Source organism: Ranitomeya variabilis, chromosome 6 (genome assembly GCF_051348905.1).
Source record: "Ranitomeya variabilis isolate aRanVar5 chromosome 6, aRanVar5.hap1, whole genome shotgun sequence".
In the NCBI taxonomy this organism is placed as follows: Eukaryota; Metazoa; Chordata; class Amphibia; order Anura; family Dendrobatidae; genus Ranitomeya; species Ranitomeya variabilis.
The window spans coordinates 139,134,524-139,146,536 of record NC_135237.1 but is presented as its reverse complement, the minus strand read 5'-3'; the positions used below and the strand labels follow the sequence as shown (position 1 = coordinate 139,146,536).

Here is a 12,013-nt window from a genome sequence, read left to right as displayed (position 1 = left end):
AAAACTAAATATTTTCCTTTAGCTTCTATCTCTGGGGAAAGCTAAAAAGAGAAGATTTATAACAGGAATGGAGATCCTAGTTGGACATCGTATAATTGCATTTAAAATTTATAGTACATGTAAGGAAAGCCAATGTGAAAGCCAAACAAGGGAAATAATAAAACAAGGGAAAGCCTAAACATTTACAACACAAATCCCAAAGGAAATCTTTATCACTCTCATCATCTACACATCAGCAGGTAAGGGTTATAGAGCCAGAACATATGAGAACATATGTATTTCCTGTAGGGAGCATGCCTTAGTTATCTTGGCATGCAATAGCCAATCCTACTATATCAGATACCTCGTCAGACATAATTAGGGCAAAGACGCATAGCACCTAACAGCGGCTTGTATTTGTAGAATGTACAGTACATCAAGCACCAAGGATCACTTTATATTCTTGAACTGATTACCATACAGGGTGCGGATATTCACCTTTTGGTTCTTTAGCTGTTGAAAAGTCCAGCCTTATGTAATGTTGTAATTTTTCAAATGGTAGATAAGAAATTTACTATTTTTGAAATGGAGTTTATTAGAAGGCGTGATGACCGCAAGACTTATTATCAAAATTTTTTACTGCTGATAACAGGATGACAAATATCTAGCATGTTCTATCCGGTTTTGAAGTTAGGAAACAACGGGTGGAGAGGATGGGTGTGCAGACATGTCCTCATCCTCAGGAATAAACACAAAGCAGATACACTTGAAAGTGACCATGGGGAGTGATATTACCTGAGAACCTTCAGGCTATGTGCACACGTTGCAGATTTGAGTACAGAATTTTCTGCACAAAATCTGCATCTCCTGGCAGAAAACGCAGGTGCAGATTTGATGCATTTTCTTGCGGATTTTGTGCGTTTTTGTTGCGGATTTGCTGCGGATTTCATGCGTTTTTACCCCTGCGGATTTCTATAATGGAATGGGTGCAGAAACGCTGCAGAGCCGCACAAAAGAAGTGACATGCTCCTTCTTTCAATCTGCTGTGTTTTCCATGCGGAATTTTCTGTACCATTAGCACAGCATTTTTTTTCCTATTGATTTACATTGTATTGTAAATCACTTTGTGGATCTGCAGCATTTCTGCGCGGAAAAAAATGCTGCGGATCCGCAGTAAATCCACAATGTGTGCACATAGCCTCAGAATAAAGAACTATTATTTCAAAGAACAGGCTAACTCAAAAGGGGTTGTAAACTACTGGACGACTCCACCTTAGTCAATTCAGGACCCCAATTAAAATAAAAACCATGTATACTCACCACAGCTTGCATTTAATGTGGTCTTGCTTTTTACAGGCCGTAATGGCACAGCAAATATAAAAATATGAGAATGCCGTGAAGTGACGGGGTGGCTCAAAGAATTGATCAATTGTTTGCTAAATGTCTCATTTTTGAAACTCAGTTAGAAATCAATATGTGCATGTGCACTTTATGTTTTGCGTTCTGACCACAAGCAGCGCTGGCTTCTCCCCCTTTTTTACTATACTCACCCCATGCAGTGGCGATGTACCAACAATGTCTGCTGTCCCCGGCCTGGAACGTGACTTTGGCTTGAGCAGACATATGAGAAAACAATCAGGGGATTGTATGTATCTCATCAAGGTGGCAATCCGATCTGACAGTATAGTAATGGCTGCGGTCAACCAGCAGCTGCTGAGTGTTTTGTCACTTGTCCGTGGTAGCCTATGTCATGTCACCCGCTGGAACCGCACTGCAGACATCGCAGGAATGGCACCACTGGGGGAGAGGAGTAAACATTGTTTTTATTTTAATTGGAGCCCTGAATCAATTAAGCTGGGGTTAAAGGGAGTTTCACGAGACATTTACCTCTATTACGTTCTACTCTCTGAAATTTCTATTATGCAATCTTCTCATGGAGACAACCATATACAGTACTGTACAAAATAACAGACAGTTCAATCAAACAAATACAAGCTAATATAAAGGGAGTTTGAAGAGAATTTGTCACCAGGTTGTTGCTGCTGCATCTGAGAGCAGCATAAATCGGGACAGAGCCTGGATTCTATTGCCAAGTCACTTACTGGGCTTTTTGCTGAAGCTTTGATAAATCACCGATTTATCTGCTTGCAGCACTACTAGTCCTCTCAGCTCATGAGTTTGGATTGTCCTCGCCATGCATCACTGATTGACAGTTTTCTATCTGCACAGTGCACAGACATGGCAATCAATCGTGTAGGCAGGGCTGATCCTTGAGAGGACTATGAGCAGTAAAAGATAAATTCTCTGCTGTATCAAAATATGGCAAGAAGCCCAGTAAGAGACTCTTGTTCCAACAAAGTCCCTGTCAGTATTTTATATGGCGTTCAGATTTGAAAGCATAATTCTGGCAATAAATTCCCTTACACCAGATCATTCTACACATACCCAATGCTACATGGCTTTTCAAAAAAATTAAAAATAGTTTCTACTCACCACTGCTCCACCACTTCTTTCCATTGACTAGGTAGCTGTCATCATCTCTTTTGATGGTGCACTCCATGTTGGTGGCGTCACTGGAAGCTACGTCAGGCTCTGGAAATGGAACATATAATGATGGTCATTCTGTGCTAAATACAATAACTGTTCACAAATCCAAACTGCATTTGATCATGTTCTAAACAAAACTTCGGGGACAAAAACATTATGTCCAATGCCACACTGATCAATGGTTTAAAAATACACTACAATTTATTGCAATAATTTTCTCAGTGTCCATAGATGGAATACAAGAACCCATGTGCTATCTATGTGCAACTACTTGTTCCCATTCACCTTATCCTGATTATTGCTAAATAACCCCAAAACAAAAAGGATAGAAGCATTTAGGAAGAGGGGATCGGGCCCTTACTATATTTCGAAGAGGCTGTCAGATGAATATATAAAGAAATATCAGACATACACCCTTCACCTCTGCTAGAAGGAACATTCCTATATACCATCTAGAGTCGAGCAGGATGTATTTTCAGCATATTACTATTCAATGCAAAACTAGATCAATCAAAATGGTGGAAAATGCAAATGTATATGAGATATTATAGTCCATACTGTTAGATGGAAATCACCTAAAAGTCTGCCCATTTCAACACATAACGCAGCAAGTGCCCTTATACTGAACACATAACGTTGTAGAGTAGGCAGAGTTGCATGCCAATCTCCAAATGTGTGCTATAGTTGATTTAATATGACAAATAGAAGGAGTGCAATAGCTGTGATGTCTGTTATGGGTTAGGAAGTGGGTTATAATGGGCTAAGTAATTATATCATATTATATAACTCTGTGTACTTACAATTGCTCATTTTGCCTTTCTACCCAGCTAATTCTTCTATTTTCTTTGCTCTAAGTAGAAACAGTAACTTTCTTTTACCTGCATTTATCATTCTCCTCCTCAACTCCTGACATAATGGGAAACAGAACAATTTGCTGGGCAGAAAAGCAAAGTGAGCAATTGTAAGTATAAATTGCTATATAATATGATGACTGCAATATATTAATAGGATAGAAAATTTTATTGGAGTGGTTCCTTAAGCGTAAGCCCACCAAAAAAGCCCTCCTCCAGAGTCAGCCATACTGCTCCCCCCAAAAAAACAAACAGCACCTTTATGAAGCATTGCTCCTTGTCTTAACCAAAATGACATTTTAATGTTTCTTAAAGCCAGAAAGATGTCATTTAAAATGACTTTAGCTTTCTGCCATGTCTTTGATCTGCTTTTTTTCTGCAGAATTAAACAACTGAATGAACATCCTCCAAGGCCGGTGATTCCAGAATTATTGCCAGGGGTTGTATAATCATTTTTATTTATATATACATATATATATATATTTTTCACAAAAGCAGGCAGCACTCCATTTTCCTTTTGTGAAAAATATTGACAGGAAACAACCAAGGACGGGTTGTCTGGGCTTTGCACCCGAAGATAAGTAGTGGATTTATATATACATACATACATACATAATATATATATATATATATATATATATATATATATATATATATATATATATATATATATATACCGTATATATACACATCTATATATACATCTATATATATATATAGATATATAGATAGATAGATATCTATCTACATTTATTACACACACAATGCACTGGACTGGAAAACAGAGTGGAGAGATCTTCTATATCTTTTAGTCATTCTCACCTGTCATGCAGAAACAAGACTGAATTTTCCCCTCAAGTAAAGGCTCAAGCCATTGCTTCTTTTGCTCCTCTGTGCCATACATGTGAAGCACCTCCATATTGCCGGTATCTGAAAATTCATGACAGAACATATTTATATGAAGCCCCATGCCTAATGCGCTATTAGTATTAGCGCTGTGGCCAATTGTTAAACAAAAAGGCACATCAGAGGCAATTCTGCCCGTTTGACTTAGTCACATCTGTCACAGTACCATTTTTATAGTTAATATTTTGACAGGAAAAATGGTATTATATGGAGTGACATGCAACATGGAAAGCTGATTGATTCTGTGATTGAGGCTCTGACACAAATGTGAACAGAACACAAGGGTATCACATCATCCCTAAATGCAGTGCTTGTCACAAAGTGGTACAATGTCTACAAGAGAGTGCCACCATTGTCACTGCCTGCCATAATGTGTCCCCAAAGCAATCAGCACCTGAGGGACTTCTTCTATGAGTGACGGTACATCCACTGCAGTGCAGTATATATAAGATACTTGCCTGGTGCTTGGCAATTGAAAACTTCTGGAGCAATGAAACATTTGCCAGTTTCTTCTGCAATGAAGGCGTAGTCTGTCTGGCTGAGACCACTGACAGCTGGCAGAAACAAATTCCACAACCCTTCGGCTCTTGCCAGTTCCTAAACAAACAAAAAAACACTTTCAAAAACAGCATTTGTTTATAAAGTCTTTATTTTTCCTTTTTTTAAAGACAATGAACAAATTAACATCAACTAAAGAGTTATATACGTACATTACAACTAGTGATGAGAGAATAGCATTGTTGCTCACGTGATCTCTGAGTATTTGTTAGTGCTCGGAGATTTAGTTTTCGTCGCCTCACCTGCATGATTTACGGCTGCTGGACAGCCTGAATACATGTGTGAATTCCCTAACAAACAGGCATTCCTCACATGTATTCAGCCTGTCTAGCAGCCTTAAATCATGCAGCTGGGGCGAGGAAAACTAAATCTCTGGGCACTAACAAATACTGGGAGATCACCCGAGCAACAATGCTATTCGCTCATCACTAATTACAACCTCATACACAACACACAATCACACCGGTCCCCATGCCCATCCTCCCCCAAAATGTCATCAACACCTTATGCAGGCATATGACAGAAGTAAATATACAGAAGGCTGTGCTGGGAATACTGTTGTTCAGCGTCTGCCATTGCTAATCACTATCTCCATACCTTATCAAACTTATAAGCACATCTCCTATTTGTGTAGAGACCTTTATATAGTGGAATAGATTTATGGACCAATTGCAGCCATTGGAGCATACAGGCTAATTCCGTGGATTTCCATGCAATTATAATTGTTTTTCTAGCAAAGAAAAATAGAAAATCGTAGGGTTCAGCAAAATGTCATATAGCTCATCTTTAATACCCAGCAAGCACAATTTAGCACGATTTAGGGGATGACACCTTAGGGAACGCAAAGTGTTCATGAATCAATAGAAGGAACTGAGACCAGAATGCAATTTTTGGACAGGACCAAATTGAATGCAGAAATGAGCCCACCTCTGCTCGACAATGAAAACACAAGTCATGTGGAATCATCCCAAACCTCCTCAACACTTCTCGAGCGTAGTAAACGTGGTTTGGAAATTATGTCTGGATCAAACAGTCCGTAGCGCTCACAACTGAGGAGTAAATTGTATACTCCACCTCTCCCCATTCCTCCACCTCTCCCCATTCCTCCACAATCAGGTCAGTTATATCCGCCACCCATTTCACATAAGCCTCATTATAAGGCTTGACAACAAATGACTGGAGAAGAGAATATGGACAACACCGATAGAGTATCGGAGCCCCTCAATATATTCTGCGCTATTGCCCACACTCTAGTTACTGTGTTTAGAGGGATTGGAGCTAAGGAGACTGCAATATATCTATAGAGTAGTTTAGTTAATCCTTCATAAGAACCCATCAATGCTCGTTAGCGCCATGATAGCATTGCTCATGTCAATATCTATCCACCAAGGGGTGTACACAAGCTGAGTGGCCAGGAAGTAAAAAGAATAAGTTAGGAGCCGTCAGACCTCCATGATGTTTCGGCGCTTGCAAACAAGAAATTTATTCTAGGGGACCCCCCTTGCCAGTAAAAGGTACGCACCAAACTTTCCAAGAGGTGAAATATTCCTCTAGTAATCATAACTGGAGAGGAATTAAATAATAAGAATTTGAGCAACTATCATTTTAAAGAGATTCATGAGCCTAATAAAGAGTTAGGGAGACATTGTATGGACTTGAGTTGCCCATTTGTGTCAGCTATTAGAGGATCAATGTTTAATGCAAGAAATTGTTCTACCTTTGGGGGAACAATAATCCCCAAATACTTACAATTATCAGCAACTGGCACACAAATATCTTGAGTCTGGCTCAGACCATATGAAAGCGGTAGAGGGAAAAACAGATTTCTGCAAATTACCCTTTAAAGGGCCACTCCAGTGTTTTCTTTTTTTAATTGCATCACTGGAGTGGAGCTTTAAATGTAAGTTCCCTGCCTCATACTCCTCTGTCATCCCCTTCATTCTTTTCCAGCGTAGTGCCGATCCATCTCCGGCGAAAAGTGGCTTGCATGCATGCTCCAATAGCTGCTGGAGCACGTTGGAGGTCACTTTTCAATACAAATCTATGAGAGCCTTGTTCTGGCTCTCAGGTTTTCATTGAGAGCTTGTGACATAACTTCCGACTTCCAGCCAGTCAGAACCTACTGTCACAAGATGGCGCCACAGGACCAGAGTGTCATCGGTAAAGATGAAGACGCAGGAGGGCGAGTATAAGAACGGGGGCTTACATTTCAAGCGCCACTCCAGCGCTGAAAAAAATGCTGAAGTGGTGCTTTAAGCCAGAAAATGACCCAAATTCATCCACCAACCTAAGGAGGTAAGTCAGAGAAAGACTGATGTCTGTCAGATATACTAAGGCATCCACCTGGGTATTAGGGGACTGTTATGACCCCAGTGGACAGGGTCTCAGAGGAACGTGTAAGTCTGCAAGATACAAAAATCCAGCTCATAGGGCTGTGGTAACTGGGTTGACCAAATAGCTACTCCTAACGCCAACACTAGAAGTAGCCGGGGATCATGCCTACGGTGATCGCTAGATGACTCGCGCCAGCCGGAGAATCTAACTACCCCTAGGAGAAGAAAACAAAGACCTCTCTTGCCTCCAGAGAAAGGGACCCCAAAGCAAGATACAAGCCCCCCACAAATAATAACGGTGAGGTAAGAGGAAATGACAAACACAGAAATGAACCAGGTTCAGCAAAGAGAGGCCAGCTTACTAATAGCAGAATATAGCAAGATAACTTATCTGGTCAACAAAAACCCTATAAAAATCCACGCTGGAGATTCAAGAACCCCCGAACCGTCTAACGGTCCGGGGGGAGAACACCAGCCCCCTAGAGCTTCCAGCAAAGGTCAGGATACAGATAGGAACAAGCTGGACAAAAATACCAAACAAAACAAAAGCAAAAAGCAAAGAAGCAGACTTAGCTTGAAAAACAGGAACCAGGATCAGAGGACAAGAGCACAACAGATTAGCTCTGATTTCAACGATGCCAGGCATTGAACTGAAGGTCCAGGGAGCTTATATAGCAACGCCCCTGAACTAACGGCCCAGGTGAGGATATAGGAAAAGACAGACGCTCCAGAGTCAAAACACTAATGACCACTAGAGGGAGCAAAAAGCAAAATCACAACAGTACCCCCCCCTTAGTGAGGGGTCACCGAACCCTCACCACGACCACCAGGGCGATCAGGATGAGCGGCATGAAAGGCACGAACTAAATCGGCCGCATGAACATCAGAGGCGACCACCCAGGAATTATCTTCCTGACCATAGCCCTTCCACTTGACCAGGTACTGAAGCCTCCGCCTGGAGAGACGAGAATCCAAGATCTTCTCCACCACGTACTCCAACTCGCCCTCAACCAACACCGGAGCAGGAGGCTCAGCAGAAGGAACCACAGGCACAACGTACCGCCGCAACAAGGACCTATGAAACACGTTGTGGATAGCAAACGACACAGGTAGATCCAGGCGAAAGGATACAGGATTAAGAATTTCCAATATCTTGTAAGGACCAATAAAACGAGGTTTAAATTTGGGAGAGGAAACCTTCATAGGAACAAAGCGGGAAGAAAGCCACACCAAATCCCCAACACGTAGTCGGGGACCCACACCGCGGCGGCGGTTGGCAAAGCGCTGAGCCCTCTCCTGTGACAACTTCAAGTTGTCCACCACAAGATTCCAGATCCGCTGCAACCTATCCACCACAGAATCCACCCCAGGGCAGTCAGAAGGTTCCACATGACCCGAAGAAAAACGAGGGTGGAAACCAGAGTTGCAGAAAAACGGCGAAACCAAGGTGGCGGAACTAGCCCGATTATTAAGGGCAAACTCAGCTAACGGCAAGAAGGTCACCCAATCGTCCTGATCAGCAGAGACAAAACACCTCAAATAAGCCTCCAAAGTCTGATTAGTTTGTTCCGTCTGTCCATTAGTCTGAGGATGGAAAGCAGACGAAAACGACAAGTCAATGCCCATCCTACTACAAAAGGATCGCCAGAATCTGGAAACGAACTGGGATCCTCTGTCTGACACAATATTCTCAGGGATGCCGTGCAAACGAACCACGTTCTGGAAAAACACAGGAACCAGATCGGAAGAGGAAGGCAGCTTAGGCAAAGGAACCAAATGGACCATCTTGGAGAAGCGATCACATATCACCCAGATAACAGACATGCCCTGAGACACCGGAAGATCAGAAATGAAATCCATGGAGATATGTGTCCAAGGTCTCTTAGGGACAGGCAAGGGCAAGAGCAACCCGCTGGCACGAGAACAGCAAGGCTTAGCTCGAGCACAAGTCCCACAGGACTGTACAAATGACCGCACATCCCTAGACAAGGAAGGCCACCAAAAGGATCTGGCCACCAGATCTCTGGTGCCAAAAATTCCTGGGTGACCTGCCAACACCGAGGAATGAACCTCGGAAATGACTCTGCTGGTCCACTTATCAGGCACAAACAGTCTGTCAGGTGGACAAGAATCAGGCCTATCAGCCTGAAATCTCTGCAACACACGTCGCAGATCAGGAGAAATAGCTGACAAGATAATACCATCCTTAAGAGTACCAACAGGTTCAGCGACTCCAGGAGCATCAGGCACAAAGCTCCTGGAAAGAGCATCGGCCTTCACATTCTTTGAACCTGGTAAATACGAGACAACAAAGTCAAAACGGGAGAAAAACAATGACCAGCGGGCCTGTCTAGGATTCAGGCGTTTAGCAGACTCGAGATACATCAGATTTTTGTGATCAGTCAAGACCACCACACGATGCTTAGCACCCTCGAGCCAATGACGCCACTCCTCAAATGCCCATTTCATGGCCAACAACTCCCGATTGCCCACATCATAATTTCGCTCCGCAGGCGAAAACTTCCTAGAGAAAAAGGCGCAAGGTCTCATAACAGAGCAACCAGGGCCTCTCTGCGACAAAACGGCCCCTGCTCCAATCTCTGAAGCATCCACCTCAACTTGAAAGGGAAGCGAGACATCAGGCTGGCACAAAACAGGCGCCGAAGTAAACCGACGTTTCAACTCCTGGAAAGCCTCCACGGCAGCAGGAGCCCAATTAACCACATCGGAGCCCTTCTTGGTCATATCCGTCAAAGGTTTCACAATGCTAGAAAAGTTAGCGATAAAACGACGGTAGAAGTTAGCGAAACCCAAGAACTTCTGAAGACTCTTAACTGACGAGGGCTGAGTCCAATCAAGAATAGCTCGGACCTTGACTGGGTCCATCTCCACAGCAGAAGGGGAAAAAATGAACCCCAAAAAGGGAACCTTCTGTACACCAAAAAGACACTTTGAGCCCTTGACAAACAAAGAATTTTCACGCAAAATTTTAAAGACCATCCTGACCTGCTCCACATGCGAGTCCCAATTATCAGAAAAAACCAGAATATCATCCAGATAAACGATCAGAAATTTATCCAGATAGTTCCGGAAAATGTCATGCATAAAGGACTGAAAAACTGAAGGGGCATTAGAGAGCCCAAAAGGCATCACCAAGTACTCAAAATGACCTTCGGGCGTATTGAATGCGGTTTTCCATTCATCCCCTTGCTTAATGCGCACAAGGTTGTACGCACCACGAAGGTCTATCTTGGTAAACCACTTGGCACCTTTAATCCGGGCAAACAAGTCAGACAACAGCGGCAAAGGATACTGAAATTTGACAGTGATCTTATTTAAAAGCCGATAGTCAATACAAGGCCTCAAAGATCCGTCCTTTTTAGCCACAAAAAAGAATCCCGCACCAAGAGGGGAAGAAGACGGACGGATGTGTCCTTTCTCCAGAGACTCCTTGATATATGAACGCATAGCGGTATGTTCAGGTATCGACAGATTAAACAGTCTTCCCTTAGGAAATTTACTGCCTGGAATCAAATCTATTGCACAGTCACATTCCCTATGAGGAGGCAATGCACTGGACCTGGACTCGCTAAAGACATCCTGATAATCAGACAAGTACTCCGGAACTTCCGAAGGCATAGAAGAAGCAATAGACACAGGCAGGGAATCCTCATGAATACCACGACAGCCCCAACTAGACACTGACATAGCCTTCCAGTCAAGGACTGGATTATGGGTCTGTAACCATGGCAGCCCCAAAACAACCAAATCATGCATTTTATGTAGAACGAGAAAACGTATCACCTCGCGGTGTTCAGGAGTCATGCACATGGTAACCTGTGTCCAATACTGCGGCTTATTTTCTGCCAATGGCGTAGCATCAATACCCCTAAGAGGGATAGGATTTTCTAATGGTTCAAGAATAAAACCACAGCGCTTAGCAAATGAGAGATCCATAAGACTCAGGGCAGCACCTGAATCTACAAACGCCATGACAGGATAAGATGACAGTGAGCAAATCAAAGTTACAGACAGAATAAACTTAGGATGCAAATTACCAACGGTGACAGGACTAACAACCTTAGATATACGTTTAGAGCATGCTGAGATAACATGTGTAGAATCACCACAGTAGTAGCACAAGCCATTCCGGCGTCTATGAATTTTCCTCTCATTTCTAGTCAGGATTCTATCACATTGCATCAAATCAGGTGTCCGTTCAGACAACACCATGAGGGAATTTGCGGTTTTTCTATCACATTGCATCACATCAGGTGTCTGTTCAGACAACAACATGAGGGAATTTGCGGTTTTGCGCTCCCGCAACCGCCGGTCAATTTGAATAGCCAGGGACATGGTATCATTCAGACCTGTGGGAATGGGAAAACCCACCATAACATTCTTAATGGCCTCAGAAAGGCCATTTCTAAAATTAGCGGCCAGTGCACACTCGTTCCAATGTGTCAGCACGGACCATTTCCGAAATTTTTGGCAATACACCTCAGCCTCGTCCTGGCCCTGAGATATAGCCAGCAAGGCTTTCTCTGCCTGAATCTCAAGATTGGGTTCCTCATAAAGTAAACCGAGCGCCAGAAAAAACGCATCAATATCAGCCAATGCCGGATCTCCTGGCGCCAACGAAAAAGCCCAATCCTGAGGGTCACCCCGTAAGAATGAAATAACAATTTTTACTTGTTGAGCAGAGTCTCCAGACGAACAAGGTTTCAGGGACAAAAATAATTTACAATTATTCCTGAAATTCCTAAACTTAAATCGGTCTCCTGAAAACAGTTCAGGAATCGGAATCTTGGGTTCAGACCTAGGATTTCTGGTAACATA

At 42.8% G+C, this 12,013-nt stretch overlaps 1 protein-coding gene across 1 annotated transcript in view; it reads right to left on the bottom strand.

Moving 5' to 3' along the window:
- ACAD11 (acyl-CoA dehydrogenase family member 11) overlaps positions 1–12,013 on the bottom strand; it is a 106,957-nt gene that overhangs the window by 38,662 nt on the left and 56,282 nt on the right. The window contains exons 11-13 of the mRNA XM_077269055.1: positions 4,742–4,880; positions 4,200–4,307; positions 2,473–2,571 (exon numbers count right to left, since the gene is read on the bottom strand). Of these exons, the coding sequence (XP_077125170.1) occupies positions 2,473–2,571; positions 4,200–4,307; positions 4,742–4,880 (346 nt within the window). The remainder of the gene's footprint in view (positions 1–2,472; positions 2,572–4,199; positions 4,308–4,741; positions 4,881–12,013) is intronic.